Here is an 18,982-nt window from a genome sequence, read left to right on the forward strand (position 1 = left end):
CAACAGAATTTTATTTCTTGCCCATGTGCTACTGCTCCATTGCTGGTGCATGGTGGGAGACCTTGCACAAGGAGTTTTGGAGCACACGGTTCTGTTTTGGGGTTTTTGAAACTTTTCTGACATGTGCTCTACTGCCACCTACTGCTCAAATTTGAGAGTTTTTCCTTAAAGATCATTCATGTAATGTTCCTGGCTCACTTGCTAAATATGCTGACTTTCTGAATAAAATAATTTGGAAATCTGGAACGATATCTCAATGTGACATTAAGCATCCATTCACCAAGAGTAGAGCAATAAACAGTCATGACCAAGAGACTTAAGGTGCTATATTCTTGTTTTCTCTTAAATTTATACTCACAAGGTTTCCCTTAAGAAATCACCTTCTAAAAATCTGTGGCTTATATTTGACCATTCAAGATAAAGTTGAATAATCCATCTTTAGTTCTGACCCTGACTGTTGTAAGAGCTGTTGACTTCCAGTCTTATTCATTGCCTCTCATCTATTTTTTTTTTCCCAGTACCACTCTTTCTCTAGGGGAAGTCTAGCCTCCTGAGAATTTTCCCTTGTTTCACTTCTTTTTGTGAGATAACAGATACATTTAGAAAAAGCCTTTTTAAAAATCATGTAGTCTGGCCCTCCCTGGTGGCACAGCGGGTTAAAGCACAGCACTAAAGCGCTAAAGCCACTTCAGCATGAGTTCGATCCCTGCCCTGGAGGTGACCCATATGGCGCGGCAGACCCACATGGCCCGCTGCTCCCCTCAGCATGTACTTTGTCAGTCGGCCTGTTCTGCTCCCCATTCTGTCTTTGGTGAATACTGTCACTACCCCTGCACTTCTATACCCCAGCTCTGTGTGCATAACTAAATAAGTCTTTAAAATAAATAAAGTAGCCTATGACTTTTTACAGGATGTATGGTAGTACCACAGCTTTTTTCTAGGTAGCTAGAATCAAAAGATTTCTGTACATCAGATTTTAATAATTATTCTGTTATTTTTATTGTGAAATATAAACAGGTTGCTATAACTTTAAATCAGAAAGGGTATAATTAGTCAAACCCTTTTAAAGAGATCTTGTTAATTGGTCTGAGCCCTCAGAACTCTGGGATACAAGTTATAATAATAAGGCCAATCCTTTTCTCCCTGTCCTCTGCTTGCAGTGAATCGGACCCTGGCTCCAGACAGTGGCCCGAGTCAGACACGTTCTCTGGTTCCCAGTCCCCACAGTCTGTGGGAAGTGCAGCTGCTGACAGTGGCACAGAGTGCCTTTCAGATTCTGCCATGGACTTGCCCGATGTCACCCTCTCCCTTTGTGGGGGCCTCAGTGAAAACGGAGAGATCTCTAAAGGTACACTAGGCGATTGTGATCTGCTTTCACTCAAGAAAGCTGTCTTGTCATCACTTATTTGATAATCTGCTAAATTCTTTGATGGTTATGTGACAAGTGATAGGTATCTCCCTTTGATCTTAGTCCCTCATTTAGGGTACATCATTTGGTGTGACATATATAAATGAGTTGGTGTGGAAACCTTGAGAGCTCTTTTCCACAGTAAGAGGTTAAGTTTTCAGATTCCCCTGTTTGCCAGCCCAAGTTCAGCTCACATGTACGTTAATTTGTCTCATCTGTGATGTTGAAATATTTCTGGACTGGAAAAAAGTGGTTCTTAAACAGTAGAGCCTGAAGTTGTAGAAAATTATTGTCCCTGAGTAAATGATTTTCCTGGCAAAAAAAGTAGAAAGGGGGCCCTCCCTGGTGGCACAGCGGGTTAGAGCGCAGCACTAAGAAGCTAAAGCCACTTCCACATGAGTCTGATCCCCGCCTGCTCCGTAGGTGACCACATGGTGCCGCAGACCTCTCCTGACCTGCCCGCTGCTCCCCTCAGCAGTGTACTTTGTCGTCGATCTGCCTGTTCTGCTCCCCACTCTGTCTCTCCCCACTCTGAATCCTCTCACCTCACCAGTGCCTCTGGCCTGTACCCCTGTTCTGTATTCATAAATAAATAAATCTTAAAAAAAAGAAAAGCAGAAAGGATTACTTTCTTTCTCAGATATGGGAGTTGGTCCAGGAGACTGTAGTTGCTGGAAAGGAAGGGACTTTAGCAGAGATAGTGCTGGTATTTCTGATCTGGGTTCAGTATCTGTGTGTGTCTGTCCCAAGATCTTAGGCATTTTCTGGTTTACCTTCCCTTGTAAACCAAACTCTACTTAATATTTTCACTTTTGAGTGATGGTTCTTGATTTTGTCTAAGATTTTTCTTTGCTTAACTAGCATTGTTTGTCTTCTCAGCCCTAGGGCAGCTGAAAGTCTGCACCTGGCATACTGGGTACCCCAGGCTGCTGCACTGCTTTTCGGGGTCTCAATTTTTTTTTTTTAAGATTTATTCATTCATATAGAACTGGGGTACAGGCCAGAGGTGGGGAGGGTGAGAGGTTTCACCAGAGACAGAGTGGGGAGCAGAACAGGCAGATTGACGAAGTACACTGCTGAGGGGAGCAGCGGGCGGGCCAGGAGAGGTCTGCCACGCCATGTGGATCCCCCCCGGGGCAGGCGGGAATCGAACCCATGCGGAGGTGGCTCAAAAATTCTTAGTGCAGTGCTGTAACCCACTGTGCCACCAGGGAGGACGCCGGAGTCTCAATTTTTAAGGTTCACAGGAATACTCATTCTGCCTCTTTCTCCATCTCTCAATTCTTTGCTTATTATTTTGTAAAAATTGGTTTGTTATTGTCAGTAATTCCTTCTAGCATCAAAAACTTGTATAGGTCATGCTCAAAATAATTTTATTTTTAATCCTTAAAAAATGTATGGAATATCTTAACCTGCCTATGACTATGCAGGTGTGTCTCTTCCTCTTTCCTTTTCCTAATAAACCTGTCCTTTTAAAATATAGAGAGTGTGTGGTAGCAAGGAGTGGGAGTCAGGTGGTATGCCATTGTTGTTTTGATGTTCATTTCCCTGATAATGTTGGTAAACATTTTTTCATGTTCCAGTTGGCTACTTTTTGAGAATTCCCCTCTTCTGTTCATTTTTTTCATTGGGGCATTTGTTTTCTTTTTTGCTGAGTTGTCTAAGTTCTTTGTAGATCTTTAAAATAATCTCCTTGTCAACTGCATGGTGCTGGAATATTTTTTCCCTTTCGTTGGATTTTTTTTTTTTGTCTTTTGTTATGCAAAACCTTTTTTGTGGTTCCAGTTGTTTATGTGGTCTTTCTTGTTTTCCTTGCTGTAGGAGATGTATCTGGAAAGACTTCACTATAGCTTGTGTCATGGACTATTTTGCCTGTTTTATGTTTCATGTTTTAACATCAGAGTCATCAATTGTAAACTGATTTTTTTTGTGTTATATAGAATATTGGTATTATATAAAATACTGATCTGTCTTCATTCTTTTGTGTGTTGCTGTCCAATGTTCCAAACACCATTTATTGAAGAGGCTCTCTTTGCTCCAGTGTATGTTACTGACTCTGTCATATTAGTTGCACACATAAATGTGGGTTTATTTATTACATTGGTCTGGGTGTCTGTTTTTGTTGCAGTACCATGCTATTTTAATTTTTATAGCTTTTTAGTATAGTTTGAAGTCTGGTAGTGTAATACTGCCACTTTCCCTCATTTTGCCAGATGTGCTTTGGCTATTTGGAGTCTGTTGTAGTTCCATATGAATTTCAGTAATGTTTGTTTTATTTTTTAAAAGAATGCCATTGAGATTTTGATAGGGATGACATTAAATCTGTATAATGTTTGGGTAGGGTGGGTTGATTCTTCTAGTTCATCAGCAGGAAATATCTTTCCATTTCTTTGTCTCCTTCTTCTTTTAACAGTGTCTTTTTGTTCTGTTTATATAGGTCATTTAACGTCTTTGTTAGGTTTAATGTTAGGTATTGTTTATGTTGTGATTGTATCAGATGAAACCATTTTCTTAATTTCTTCCTTTTTAAATAATTTATATAGAAAGGCAATTGACTTGATAACCTGCCACTTACTGTTTCATTTACTTTCTCAGTGGAGTCTTTAGAGTTCTCTGTATATTCAGCAACTATTGATAACTTTACTTCATCTCAATTTGCATTCCTTTTATTCTTGCCTAACTTTTTTTTCCCAGATTTATTTATTTATGCTTACAGAACTGGTGCAGGCCAGAGGTGCAGTGGCGGTGAGAGTAGTCACCAGAAACAGGTTGAGGACCTGAGATTTTATGAGGACTGTTGCATCTGTGTTAGAGAATTGGTATATATATATATATATATATAATGTTGTCTTTGTTTAGTTTTGGTATTAGAGTAATATTAGCCTCATAAAATTGTTTGGGAATGTTCTTTTCTCAAATTTTTCTAAGGGTTTGAGGAGAGGTTTTGGTGTTTTTCCCCCTAAGAGTTTATCCAATAGTATCTTCAATACAGAGTGTTTTGATAATTCCACATAGGAATTTATATATCTAACCAATTGGATCATTATTATTTTACATTGCAGAAAAATTCATGGAACATCTCATTACTTACCATGAATTTGCAGAAAACCCTGGACTTATAGACAATCCTAACCTTGTAATACGGATATATAACCGGTAAATACTCTTGCTTTTATAATTGTTCAGTACTCTTGTAGACATTTTCCCAAGTGCACTTCTTAACTGCTACACATGTTCTCCATAAAATATATCATTCCATCTAAGTTAGTCAGTGGATATGGCTTTAAAGTGAAAGTGAGGCTCTATCTTTGAGATTGTAATGCTTTCACAGAAGGTGGTTTCAGACAGAAATCATTCATATGTCAAAAAAAACTTATTAAAAAGATGAAGGAATTTGTTTTTTCCCACTTCTGTTTTCCTCTCCTTCCTTTCCCTTCCTTTCTGCCTTGCTGTCACTTCTCTGTGTGTAATGGTGTGGCACAATTTTTGTCTCTCACAGTTACTATAACTGGGCTCTGGCTGCTCCTATGGTCCTTAGCTTGCAAGTATTCCAGAAGAGTTTGCCTAAGGTGAGATGATCCACCATTTTGTCGCCTTTTTAAAATTATGTATTCCACGTGTAGTGTTTAGAAAAACTTTTATATGCCATTTTCTAAGCAAGCTGGGTACTACTCTAAAGTTTTGGCTGCACTATAAAATTAACATTAAAGAGCCAAAGATTAGGTGTGTCCCCTCAAATGATCTCATTCCCAAAATCTAGGAAATAAGCTGGTGTGTCACATCTCTTTCATTTTTACTATATATGGTTTCTGATTATGTATAAAGTTGAGAGATCTCACTGATTGTTAGATGTAGAATGAATGGGGGGACCACTTTTCCTCTTACTAGTCTAAAAAGCGACAGCTAAAAGAGGGTGATGTGGCCAGTTGAAGTGTAATTGGGTGAAACTTTGGCTAAGAAGCCTGTTGTATAGGACAACGTAAGACGACTATCATGGGCCTAGTTGGTCTTTGTAACTCATGAGAACCATCTTTTCTAAGGTTGGAGAAATGAGAGTAGTTCACATAATAGCCCCAAACAAACTGCCCCTGCTGTAGCCAGACATCCTGGCCTCGGACCACACAAGTGCCGCAGGGCGTGCTGCTGTGGCTGCCATGTTTTGGAAGGCACTGCTCTACGAGAGCGGTGAAAGTAGTCAGGTCTTCATGACCAGTAAATTTTTTGTTTGTTTATCTCCAGGCCACTGTGGAGTCTTGGGTTAAAGATAAAATGCCAAAGAAATCTGGTCGCTGGTGGTTTTGGCGCAAGAGAGAAAGCATGACAAAACAGGTAACAGACCTAGAAGTAAGCCTTTAATTTATTAAAAAACCCTTTTTGCCCGACATAAGAGGAGTCATTTTGGGCTATATAATGCTCTGTCCCCATTCTTGAATAGTTCCTGCACAGTGGGCTCAATTCTGTACATTACCTCTCACCTTTAGCACAGTCTAGTAACACAGATGTTTGGAATTCCACTTGTAAGTGAGGAAGTGGGTGTAGTAAAGAGGCAGTGTTAGCTTAGAACTGATTTGGGTTGGAGCTAGGGTTTGACCTTGAGTAGGAATCCAAGACTACTCTTTTCTGCTTTGTTGCATTATCTTCTGTGGAAGTAGGGGCGTACTCTCCCCCTTCGCTTCTGTTCTGCACCCCGCTGTCCCTGCCACCGACCTAACAAGTATGGGCCTGTAGACTGTGTTGTGAATTGAGAGGTTGCTCTTTTAAAATTTTTACTTATGGCTTTGTAGTATCTGGGTTTTTTACATAGTATAAGATTTCTATCTCAAGTTTCTGTCCTTAGCTCACACCAGAGAATGTCTGTTTATTGAACATATTTAAGTTGTAGATTCAGAAAATGGTTTTGCTTGTTCTTGGAGCTGCTGAATTACTGTAGAGGGGACAAATCACACACTACCTTTATTATCTTGCTGTTTTAGCTACCAGAAGCCAAGGAAGGGGGGAAATCTGAGGTGCCACCGACTAGTGACCTGCCATCAAGCACAAAGGAACCAGCCAGTGGCAGGTAGGAACACCCTGTCCTTTCCTGCAGGCTTGTAGTGCATGAGCTACCCCTGCTTTGACCAATGTTTAATTTTAATTTGGCAGTTTTGTTTAATCAGAAATTTTTTTATTGTCTGGACATACATGACAATAGTGGCTGCCACTCAGCAGGTGATAACTTCTGCTTTTCTTAAATTAAAAAAAAAAAACACACAGGGTGGGGGGTGGCCTCTCTGGTGGCACAGCAGGTGAAGGCATGGCACTGTGTAGCTATCTGAGGCCACTACAGCACGGTTTCGATCCCCGACCAGGCGGTGATCCACATGGTGTGGCAGACCTCTCCTGATTCTCCGCTATTCCCCTCAGCAGTGTATTTCAGTGGTCTGCTCTGGTGAATCCTCATACACACACATACACATATACACACAGGCCCTCTCCCTCCCCTCACCCCCAAAACCCACCCCCCGGCCTGTACCCCAGTTCTTATAAACATAAATAAATAATTTTTTTTTTTTTTTTTTTTAAAACTACTTATAGTAAATATACATATTACTGCTTCCTAATACCTTCATAGAGTTGGATCCTGCGAAAAGTAGGTCTCTGGGAAGGGGAGCTCAAGCCTTCAGTTGTACTGTCCTCATTGCTCCCCAACTCCCTTCAAACACCAAACAGATATGAAAATTCATCTCAAAGGATGGTGTGGATCTGTCTGATTTCTTGGCAGCAGTAACACCCATTTGGACATTTGGATTGGCTTGTTTGAGAATGACTGCTGCCATGCACCCCGTTCTTGTTTCTGCCATCCGCCCATTACCCAGATTTATTTTTTTTGCCCATTCCTAACTTTGATGGTCTGCCTAAATCTAGGGCTTGATTTTCTTCTTTACCTGGGAGTAGAGGGAAAGGGTACATCTTAGTAGTTTTCTAAGTCGTGCAAGCAGTTATATTTTATTTAATTTGTACTTTTTGAAGCAACATAATTTTTTTTTTTTTTTTAAGATTTATTCATTTCAGAGGTGGGGGGCTTAGAGGATTCACCAGAGACTGAGTGGGGAGCAGAGCAGGTGGATTTACTGAAATACACTGCAGAGGGGAGAAGCGGGAGAGACAGGTGAGGTTTGCCATGCCATATGGGTCAGCTCCCTGTCTGGGGATCAAACTCGTGCTGCAGTGGCTACGGATAACTTCATAGTGCTGACACTTAAACATGTTGTACCGCCAGAGAGGCCCCAACAACGTAATCCTCTTCAACAGGAATTAGTAGACCTCATAGCATCATTGGTCATAGCAAGCAATGATCTTTCTTCACCAGAGGTAACTGCTGGCCAATCAGGAGAGGGAGGAGGAAGGTGACCTTATTGTCACTTCGTGGTAAATATTCAAGCATGGTAGACCATTCGAGGAAACAATTCTTCCCTTCTCTAGAATAGATTTGGGGTTTTCTTGATGTTAACTGCCTCTTCAGTAACTGAGTTGATGTTGAACAGGCCAGCTGAGGATGATTCATCCAGTGATGAGGGGTCACAGGAGCTTGAAGAATCAATCAAAGTGGACCCTGTTGTCACAGACCCCACAAGCCACAGCAGTGCAACCTCGTATAAGAAGTCTCTTCGACTCTCCTCCGATCAGATTGTGAGTTGTGTGTGATCCATGTAGGTGTGGTCAGAATCTCTTGCTATTTAATTGCAAGAGCATCCTCTTCTGTCCTCACCCATTCCAAGTATTACGCGTGCTGCATGGTGTGTGACCCTGTAGCTGCTCATGCCCCACCTTCAGGATCACCTGCAGGACTGGGGCACAGCATCCTTCACCCAGGGTCTTCCACCTCTTTTCTCTAGGAGGAGTGAACCAAGAATCTATTCTAACTGGGGCCACTCCTATCTCTTGGGAACATCAGCATAGATAGGCCATTTTCTTCACAATATCCTTTATCTGTCTCCTGTTCCCTGACTTTCAATGTGAACTGGTGGCTGTGCCCCAGGGCAGTCTCCAGAATAGGGAAGAGATGGTTGTGAGCAAGGCCCGCTCAGTGCCATGTAGTGTGCTGTGGGGGCAGAGGCCATGCTGCTTTGGGGCTGGGTCTTCACACGTACCCCTGGTTGATCATAAGTATTCACTGTGTCCCTCTTCTTCGCTGATTTCCTTTTCCCTTCCTTTTATTTTTTTTTATATTCATTTATTCATAAATAAATCACTGGGGTAGGGGCCAGCGGTATAGGGGCTATGAGAGGATTCACCAGAGAACTGGCAGATTGACGAAGTACACTGCAGAGGGGAGCAGCGGGAGAGACAGGCGAGGTTTGCCCTGCCATGTGGGTCACCTCCCTGTCTGGGGAGGTGAAGCAGTTTCATCTAGCTTTGAGCTGTTGCACCACCAGGAAGGGCCCTCTGTTCCTTTTCTTATTAAGCTGTTTGTGTAATTTCTCTCGTTCTTTATGTTTATGCACAAGTGTGCACATAGCCACATTTTAGAGATTCAGGTCCTTTTCACATCACTTTTTTTTTTTTTTTTTTTTTTTGTTAACATTATGTCTTAAGTAGTCCCCCAGTGACTACATAGTATTCGGAGATAAAACTTCTAGTTGTTGCAAGTTCCACCTGAGAGATGTACCGTTAATTTTCAAAATGCTGGCAGCTCTCCTGCTCACCTGGGACTCTGCAGGTGCCTCTTTTTTTTTTTCTTCCTCCTTTTCCTAATAACTTGTCCTCTTAAAATGTAAAAAAGAAAAAAAATTCCCAAATTCTCCCACAATGATTTTATTTTTCTACTTTTTATAAAAGGCAAAACTGAAGCTCCAGGATGGTCCAAATGATGTTGTGTTTAGTATTACAACTCAGTACCAAGGGACCTGCCGCTGTGCGGGGACCATTTACCTATGGAACTGGAACGACAAAGTCATCATTTCTGATATTGATGGAACAATCACTAAGTAAGCAGGAGCCTGTGGAGGGTAACAGGGAGTGGGGGTGCACAGGGGTTTGCTGCGGGTGTCCTTTGCTGGGCATCCTGCCCTGGCCACTACTGGGGAGCTCTTTTTAACTTTGCACTGAAATGTCCTGAGTTGAGTCATTTGATGGATGGGGCAGTTGGGTGGAGATATACAAATGTCTTTGAAAAGATACAGTTCCTTGGTTTCTAGTGTTTCTTTAGGGGAACAGGAAAGCTGCTGTGATTAGGGAAAAGAAAAGGATATGAGTCACTTTTAGTTATCGCTAAGGATGCCTGGTGGCTCTTGTGTGTGACTCCACTTTCAGAAACTCCTCAGTGGTGTCTTTACAGAGGACTGCTGTTGCGTAAGCTGTGACGAAGTGGCCTTTGTAGATTGTCCTCTCGCCTCCTTTGTATTTGGCATATGGTTTTTATTGACTTTTATAGGCTTGATTCCTGATATTTTTTCCTTTTCCTATACCCTTTCAGATCTGATGCTTTGGGACAGATTCTTCCACAACTGGGTAAAGACTGGACTCATCAGGGGATAGCAAAGCTCTACCATTCCATCAATGAGTAGGTATCACACCCAGCATGACTGCATGACGCTCACTTTAAGAACTGGAATTTCCTATGTACCCGAGGCAGCTTTTCCTGCTCTTCCCCACTCCTTTCCCTTGGAGTCTCACATAAAGAAAAGTAGCCACTGCCTTTTATAAACGTGAGCTGAGTGCCTCACGGGGCATCGTGTTTTACCTCTGGCTCATTCTCATAATGCTGTGATTTTAGGCACTGACCATATCTGTAATTATAGCTATGGCTAGTGGGGTTTTTATATTATAATTTAACAAGATAGCTAGTTTTCATGTTTAGTTTATTATTAATTAAATATATTTTAGTTACATTTCTTTGGCTGGGAGATACATAATGCATGTGGAAATAATTTACCCCTTGGTACCTCTCTGTTAGGATGCTTTTCAAGAAGACATAGTGCTATGACCTTTATGGGATCCTATTCCATGAATTAAATTGATTTGCAAAATTACAAAATTAAATGATGAAACAAGAAAATGATGCGTATGTCAGATATCCGGTATAATTTTTCTCCTTGTCCTATAGAATGATTTGCATTCTGTAAATTGTTTTTTATGAATATCTTTCCGTTACAGGAGTTAATTTACTTACTCATGTAGCATAATCCCCGGTTGAGTATACTTTCATTTTCTCCCATGGTATTTTCCATGAAAAGATAGATGAGAACTTAATAGTCTCTGTTTTTGAGAATTTCATTTTCAGAGTAAATGAGTAAACTTTATTTAGATCTTTTAAAAAGAAAGTGCTGCTTCCCCCTTTAACCCAAGCACATGAACTAATGAGGCACCTTCACTTTTCAGGAATGGCTACAAGTTCTTGTACTGTTCTGCCCGCGCTATTGGCATGGCTGACATGACACGTGGCTACCTGCACTGGGTCAATGATAAGGGCACCATCTTGCCCCGGGGCCCTCTGATGCTGTCTCCCAGCAGCTTGTTCTCCGCCTTCCACAGGTACGTCTCCGCGTACCACGGGCAGCCACGTGACTTATGCACGCGGCCTGATCCACTGAGGGCAGGTGGCAGACTGCCGGAGAGGTGTTTCAAACTGTGTGATAACTCAAACTCAGCTCACCCGGCCCAGGTCAGAAAGGTCAGGTTGTTGGGTTTTCTCTTTCCTTAACCCCTATCTTTCCATTTGTTGTAGTCATCAGATTGACTGTCAGAGAAGGGAAAAGATGCCATTTTCAAAGGACTAAAATAATATTGGTGCCGGCACTAAAATTTCTTAAGGCTAAGGCTAACATACCAGGGAGAACTCCCATTTTGAGTTTGCTCACTTTTTTTTCCCCATAGGGAAGTGATAGAAAAGAAGCCAGAGAAGTTCAAAATTGAATGTCTAAATGACATCAAGAATCTGTTTGCCCCATCCAAGCAGCCCTTCTATGCTGCCTTTGGAAACCGTCCAAATGTAAGTGTCTCTTTGGGGCTACATGTTCTGACGTGGGTGAAATTCAGAGGAATTACTCTTAGGGTATAGCCCTGTAGTAATTCTCAAGCCAGTCTTAGGGGCAAAGTGAATGTCTGTTCTGCTAAGTGAGTTTTCACTTAGCTCCAGATTTCCGTGGCAGTTGGTAAGGTCCATAGGTAAAGGATCAGCCCCAGAATATGTAGATGCTTTTACATTTTCTTAGAAAGTTTGACTCATGTTCTAAGTGATTCAAAAAGCTCATGTTCTAAGCCATGTCCTTGGATTTGCTCCAAATTGCAGCTTGGTACGCAAACTGCATTAACACTTCCCCAGCGTGCCCCTCTCAGGCCATCAGGTCCCAGACATGTAGGGGACACTGCTCCCTAACCCGACATACACTGGTTCCCCTGGTGTCTCTGTGGCTCCCAAGTTTCTGACTCCCCGACTATGGGGTGCCCAGCTCCACATCTTTCCTCTGGAGTCTTCTGTTTATGCAGTTCTTCTGGCTAACAATGAACCAGAGAAGCATTCCCTATTTTCTTCTTTGTAATCACCCCACTTGCTGTTATTCTTCCCCAGGATGTCTATGCTTACACACAAGTTGGAGTTCCAGACTGTAGAATATTCACCGTGAACCCCAAGGGTGAATTAATACAAGAAAGGACCAAAGGAAACAAGTCATCGTAAGTACACTCCCACCCCCCAGTCAGGGGTAAAGTTAGGGACACAGATTCTGAGGGTCAAGTGCCCAAGTTGGAGACGATTTTTCTTTGCATGGGTGATTTCTCCTCTACAGTAATTTTTCGTGGGATCAGGAATCATTTTAGAGGAAAGCTGTGTCCTAGGAAGGGGATTGGTACCTGTCTTGGATTATCCACTGATTAACTTTCTTCATATCCTACAGTGTTGTATTCTTAAATCCATTTCAGACTAACGTTTTGTGTGTTTCTGCTCCAATCCCTTCTCCTAGGTATCATAGACTGAGTGAGCTCGTGGAACACGTGTTCCCACTTCTTGACAAGGAGCAGAATTCCGCCTTTCCGTGCCCGGAGTTCAGCTCCTTCTGCTACTGGCGAGAGCCAATTCCCAGAGTGGACCTGTATGACCTGGCCTGAGGCAGCACCTCCACAGTGAGGTCCTCGAATCCCCTTGCAGCAAAGGAAGGTAACCCGCACTTCTGCTGGACAGAGGACACTGGGCTACCCTCCAAGCCACAGGTGCGGGACCAGACACGTGTTGACAGCACCAGCTTTCTGGAGCAGCAATGGGGCACCTCCTGGAGCTGAAACTGACGTCCTCCCCTTTCCTGGGCTCTACGGGCTTTGCAGCTCAGTGCCTGGGAGAAAAGTGCAGGATCTCTGACCTGACCCTAGACTCCTGTCACAGGGTTGGTCCTTGCATACTCTGTTGAGTTGTGTGCTGGGTGCTCGTTCATTGCATAATTTAAAAGGAAGAAAAAAGCTAAGAGTGAACCCAAAACATTGCACAAAGTAAAGTTACAATTTGCACTGGGCAGTTGACTGACTCTCTAAAAGCAGGGCTTTCTTCAGGGGGCCAGGGTGTCCACTAAACTGCTCTGGGTAGTTAATGTAGGGGTTCGCACTGCCTGTGCTCATTTCTTCCGTCTCCTCCTTCTCCTCTGCCATGTTGTTGCCAGGACTGCTGTCTGCCTGGCAGGGGCCTTTAGTGCCCCTGAATCTGACCCCACAAATGTGGGCTTCTGGGAAATAGTGGCCACTTAGATCAATGCCTTGCTGACTACCCCTTGATGGGATACCTTATGTTCTGTTTCGACCTAGCTAGACACAGGTCTTGCAAGATACATTTGGATTTAGTAAGGACAGTTGGTTAAACAGCAACCCCCAGCAGTTCTGTATTCAGGGATGCTTTGGAAATGTTGGATATACCGCTGGGTCCGGGAAGATCCTTTCCTCAGTCTTCTCCTTCCAGCTCCCCACCCCAGCCTGCTTGTGATGAGCTGTGGCTGCGTCCTGTCTGACCCTCTAGAGCTGTGGCAGTCAGGCTGGCTGTTGACAGTCGTCCTCACTCTGAAGTGCGAGTGGCTTTTCAGGGCACCAGGAAAGATCAAACACAAGCCTGCGTTGGTGAGAAGGCAGCAAGCAGAGTTCAGGGGGCGAGTGGGAGCTGCAGGTACAGACTCACGCTCAGGAGGCTCCACTGCCGCCTCTGCTTGTGTGGAGGGCTCATCCTGACCTAGTGTGTTCCCCCAAGTTAGACTTACCTAAAGGTGGAGGAAGGGGGTGGATATTTTTCCAGATTGGAGAGTTGAAAGTCCCTGGCTTAGGTCAGCCTTTTTTCTTGGTGTGGTTGGATGCAGAGATGGGGCGTCCTGACACACAGGTCCCCAGCAGCCCTGGAGCTTGTGCTCTCGGGAGGGACGCGTGCTTCCTCAGCACAAAGCTGTCTTCCGAAGTAGTTCAAGGACTGGTTGTATAAGGAGCTTGTTTATGTACACCACTCCCTCTGTGTGAAGTTCTGCCCAGTTAGTGAATCCTAGTGAGCGCCTGGCCGTGCAGGTACCTCATCTCGTCGATGCTGTCAGCGCCTCCTCTGGATTGTTTGCTTCTGAAGAAAAATGTGGGCTTTCCACGCTTGTCCTGGATGTCATAGGGCTTCTTTGCATATGTGCAGCACAGAAAACCTTGTGAGACTTCCATAGTCCCTTTTCAGTAGTCCTTTAAAGAGTTTTTAATTAGACAGTTGGGTTTTTTTTTTTCTTTCCTTCTTGATAAGCTCTTCTCTCTGAACACATGGGAAACCACGTCCCCCTGCCTGTGTTGAGGGTGACCGATCCCTGTCGCGACGTCCATCAACACTACCCTTCGTCATTTTGTTGCCGCAGATTGATCCAGTGGGTACATGCTAATTAATGTGCATCTTTTTCCTTATTTAAAGGAGTCCCTCTTGCTGAACGTAGATGATTACTATTACTATAGTGTCATGAAAGTGTTAGGTTTGTGCTGAAAATCCATTGCCATTTGGTACAAATGACATTTGTTCTTTCTGTGAAAGAGAGATGCCCTCGAGTGTACTTGTACACAGACCCTCACAGTGGTGGGGTATGAAGAAGCGTTGCCTCAGATGAGATCTCGGGTAGTTTGGGTTCTTCTCAGTGGTTCCACTGCTGAAATGGCCATGGTCTCTGGCCCTCTTTCCACTTCATCCTGACTTGAGCAATCGCCTCAATACTTACTTGCGTGTTGAGGTTCATAGCCGTAGGCTGTGGTGGTGACAGCCTCACCGGCATGCCAGACACACACTCCTAGCCTGTGTGAGCGAGCACTGTTTGCTTGCTTAAAAACCTCTGCGTGGTTTTCAACTGGAAAAAGAACTTCTAGTGTGAAGTCTGAACTGAGCAGCAGCAGCCAGCTGGAGGGCGCGGGCGCCGCGCTGCGGCTCGCGCACCTTCTGGTGGTGTTCGTGCCGGGTGGAGAGGAACAGTCTTTTTGCAAGTTGGCGAAAACGGATGCTTCCAGGGAGCCTGTCATGTTTCCAGCTGTCAAAAATTTACTCTGGGAAGCATTGTTTTCCCCCGTTTCAGAGCATTTTGGGTTTGACGAATCTGGTTAAAAATTGAGTGTTTGAAGTAGTGCTCTTTTCCAGGTGAAACTGCTTTTTGGTTTGCTTTGAAGGTAAGAGGAGGAGGGGGAAACTTTGCTCTTTTAATTTAAGAATTACATTCAGTCTCTGATGAAGTACATGATTATTTGACAGTAATGCCACTAAATTTTTAAGTTGTAAAAGTTTAATTGTAAGCATCAGTCCAGTGCTCTGAATTATGGCACAGACTGTTGTCTTAAGATGACTGACTCATACTTTGGTGCAGTGTTTGATGTTCAAAAACAATGTTACAACAATAAACAAACATAAAAGAGTGTATTTGATTCTTTCCTTCAGAGGACATTGAAAGCATCTTCTCTCGACTCCTGCCAGACATGGATAATTTCCATAAATTAATATTTTGATCTTTGCTGGAGCTTAAATTCATCTGTAGGAAGGACTTCTTTGTAGTGCTTATTTTTATAAAACCTGACTCCAAAAGTGAGGCTGTGCGACAGAACTACCCTCTCTCACTTTGTAGGTTCTGCCAGGGAATGAGTCACTCATACATATGTAATTTCGGATGCATCCTCGCAGTCCTGCGCTGCGCCTTTGCCTTCTCACTGCTCGTTAAACCTTCAGAGTAAAAACTACTCAGAAGAAGCAAAAGTGGTCTTGGGTCAGACACCACATCACACAGGTTATTTGACTGAGTATCTCTTGAGGATCACCATACCTCTGGTTCTACAAGATGTGGCATGTGCCTAAAGTTCTTCTTGAGTGTGCCTTCTAGAGTGCCTCTCTCCCTGACATGATGGCTGGGAGAGAGCTCAGGCAGGTTCCTTCGGAAGGAAACGATTCCCAGGGGTTCTGACTCAGCCAACTGCCTCCTGCCACACACTACACCCTTAAGAGTTGCGTGTTTCCTTCCCCTTTCCTCCCCATTGGTGAGTTAATACATGTAGATGTTTGTAAGGTGGGCGTGAGTGTGGGCAAAGCATTGTTTCACATCTGCAAGCAAGGATGTCGTTAATGTCTTTGGTTACAAATACTTCCACTTCTTTCAAACTGTAAATTGTGTGAAACTATTCCAAAGATTGCATCACTGAGAAAGCCAGAATGTACTAATTGTGGGAATAATTTCAAATGCAGTTCATTCTTTATTGCTTTGTGTTTTTACTGCTCATTATGTAAATGAGGCCGCTTGCTACTCTTACAAGTAGGAAAAATGCCGCATTCTTGGGGCTCTTGACTTGCACCCTAAGCTAAACTGACCTTGCCTGTTCTCTCTGTGCCAGAGGACTGCCTGCCTGCAAACGATGCCAGCATCTAGGTAGGTCATGACCTGGCTTGCATGGCATCTTGTGTCAGCACAAGACCCTGCTGTGATTAGACTTACTCTTCTCTGCCTGTCTTTGCTATAGGGCTGATAGTCAACTCTTTTCGGTGAGTGAGTCATCAAGATGTACTGAGAGAACCATCCAAGAAGGAAGAAAAGCCACCATCTTCTGTCTGGTGCTAGCAGACTATGGAGCATTTGTCCCTTTGGCACTGAGTGAGGTCTTTAAACGAGTGGTTGAGGGCAAGAGGGTGAGGACATGTGCTAACTGGGTTTCCTGAAAATGCTCTAGTGCACGAGGGTTTTTTAATGAGTCATTTCTAGAACTGCATGCAGTAACGCTGCCAGATACCATTAGCCAGTTCCCAGCTGGAGAAATGAGGTAAGACTGCCATTCCCCACTCACTAAAACAACAGGTCTTTCATTCTTGGTCTCTTCTCCCTAGCTGGGGATGGGGAGGGATGAGAAGACTCTGAAGCCCACTATTTCTCATTTGCAAGCAGACCTGGAAAATTCAGATGTTTGTAGTGTGAGATTATCTCGCAACTTCATTCAAGGCAAGGGATCTTGTTTCAGCTGTCCACATCTTCCCAAGACTCTAGGGGCTTACCTTCCTGGTGCTCTTGAGTGGCCAACAGGTTTTAACAAGCTGCTGTGAAGGGACCACCTTGGAGTTGAGGCTGCTGTGAAGGAGGAACGTGTTAGGCACCTCGGAACAAGAACAGACTCTCTGGGCTGAGTGCGTTCCTTACATGATCTCGGTTGCCAGCGTGTGATGAGTTTTGTGTTAGTTTCCTTGTTGCCTGGGAACTAGAAACTAGTTCGAGCCGCTGTGAGCTGTGCAGCAAGCCATCTCGTGCACTTGGACAGCTGCTATGAAGTGAGTCTTTAGCACGCCCTCGGAGGAATCCCTTTTAGCTACAGGGTCTTGCTCCAACCATGTCTGCTATGTCCTTATTAGTGCAAATCAAAAAAATCCAAATATACAACTTGACAGCTGCAGCTAACAATTAGATGGTCAAATAATTTATTCAGTTATAAAAGGTAATTGCTACCTTTTCTGCTATTTGTTCTTTAGCCATAAAGTACCAGACCTAAGACTTGGTCACTTGAAGGTTTTAAATCTTTATTAACACTCCCTGTCTTTGCACATCAATTGTACATGTCATTCAAGGAGCCCAGAAGCCAGTCTGACGTCTCCACACAGATGGGCACAGGCCTGAGGTCTGTGCGGCAGACGTGCACTGGAGCACTTCAGTGTTGAAACTTTTCTCCTTTGTGCAGTGTAAATGCAAAGAGTTGGGCAACAGTTTTGCCCTCCAATGAAACTGGCCACAGGCACCAAATTTTGCCGGTCTGCCCTCTCAGCCCAGCAGCAGGATGTGGTCTCATGGACCTCTACAGTCAGCACCCTATGGCCCCGCCCAGGACTCGGAGCAGAACTCAAGCAGACGCCCAGGGTGGGTGGGGGTCTCTACCAGGCCGGGGTCTTTCCTGTTCCCCAGTCCGAGTGACGGCATCAGTGGCCATGTGCTTCGCTTCACTCCGAGGAGACTAAGGGTGTGCTGGCCCCAGCAACCAAACAAGCCTCTATCTGGGAGCTGGGGCGGGAGGTCTGCAGAAACGAGACACTGCTCCGGTAACTTACGTAAACTGAATATATTAAAGCTTTGAGTTCTCACTGCTCTCCACCACTGCCCTAGAGGTGGGGAAGGGAAGGATATAAGAAAACCCCGCTGAATGTGGAGTACATCTCATCAAAGTCCGTGTGAGCCAGCCTGCCCCCAGTCACCACGATGTTGACACTGTCTCCCGCCTTCAAGTGCACAATCAGGTGGAAGGCTCCCGGGCCACCACATGGGTGCGAAGCTCCTTGGGGCCGGTGGTATTCCAGAAATTCTCTCTTGTAGCCGGCAGTGTGCAACTGGGCCACACTGGCGTTGGACACCGACAGAACAGCTTCCACATACGTGTCCCTCTCCGGAGTGAGGGTTGCTGTGATCAGGTAGCGCCCATCAAAGGGAGCCGTGAAGATGCCTGCAGGGGAAAGCAGACACACTCAGGTAGGTAGTGCTGTCACAGCCCTTCACGAGGCCCACCTCGGCTTACAGAGACTGCCCTGGTTTTAGTGCAGAAGCCCTGGGCGAGCCTTGGAGAGTGGTCACCCTACTCTGATACTACTCTTTCCCATGGCACCCGCCCCACGCCAGCCCAACTGCACGCCCCTGGGGTGTAATAGGATTCACCCACAGCCCTGGGACAAGGTGCCCATTGTACAGGGCACACGAGAGCTTAGTTCCCCTGGCATTGCTGGCCACTAGAACCACCAGCCTGTGCAACCAGCCTGTGCACCGGCCTTGAGACCCGGCTCTGCTACCTCACCTAACGTTAAATGGGAGCCCAAACAGCCAGAATCTTAGTCACTTCTCAGGAGTTTTCTCTGTCATTCAAGGTATCCAAGGCCGACATAAGTCAGTCTACTGGCTGCTGCTGGGCTTAATAATCATGAAGCACCTGTCCTTCCTTCGGAGGCAGAACCACAGTGGCATTAAGCCTCATTAATCCAAGAAGAGAAGACTTGGTAGCAAGCAGCGAGGCCACCACCAGCCCTCCCGCCATGTCAGGCCATATACCGGGTAATCCAATCATGGCTGAGCCAGTGTCTCATGGGTATGGACCTGAGGAAGCAGGGCTGGGGGGGGG

General features: G+C 44.6%; 2 protein-coding genes across 2 annotated transcripts in view; one reads left to right on the top strand and one right to left on the bottom strand.

Annotated features, from left to right (window-relative positions):
• LPIN2 (lipin 2) overlaps window positions 1-15,274 on the top strand; it is an 88,538-nt gene extending 73,264 nt beyond the window's left edge. The window contains exons 9-20 of the mRNA XM_004683765.2: window positions 1,161-1,348; window positions 4,471-4,564; window positions 4,908-4,977; window positions 5,648-5,737; window positions 6,382-6,467; window positions 7,933-8,077; window positions 9,227-9,375; window positions 9,864-9,950; window positions 10,769-10,921; window positions 11,264-11,378; window positions 11,958-12,061; window positions 12,349-15,274. Of these exons, the coding sequence (XP_004683822.1) occupies window positions 1,161-1,348; window positions 4,471-4,564; window positions 4,908-4,977; window positions 5,648-5,737; window positions 6,382-6,467; window positions 7,933-8,077; window positions 9,227-9,375; window positions 9,864-9,950; window positions 10,769-10,921; window positions 11,264-11,378; window positions 11,958-12,061; window positions 12,349-12,493 (1,426 nt within the window). The 3' untranslated portion in view covers window positions 12,494-15,274. The remainder of the gene's footprint in view (window positions 1-1,160; window positions 1,349-4,470; window positions 4,565-4,907; window positions 4,978-5,647; window positions 5,738-6,381; window positions 6,468-7,932; window positions 8,078-9,226; window positions 9,376-9,863; window positions 9,951-10,768; window positions 10,922-11,263; window positions 11,379-11,957; window positions 12,062-12,348) is intronic.
• A 2,395-nt stretch (window positions 15,275-17,669) lies between these two features.
• Window positions 17,670-18,982, bottom strand: part of EMILIN2 (elastin microfibril interfacer 2) — a 25,417-nt gene continuing 24,104 nt past the window's right edge. Inside the window, exon 7 of the mRNA XM_012725759.1 lies at window positions 17,670-18,316. Within this exon, the coding sequence (XP_012581213.1) occupies window positions 17,979-18,316 (338 nt within the window). The 3' untranslated portion in view covers window positions 17,670-17,978. The remainder of the gene's footprint in view (window positions 18,317-18,982) is intronic.

The sequence above is a fragment of the Condylura cristata genome, unplaced genomic scaffold (assembly GCF_000260355.1).
Source record: "Condylura cristata isolate star-nosed mole 26May11 unplaced genomic scaffold, ConCri1.0 scaffold00016, whole genome shotgun sequence".
In the NCBI taxonomy this organism is placed as follows: Eukaryota; Metazoa; Chordata; class Mammalia; order Eulipotyphla; family Talpidae; genus Condylura; species Condylura cristata.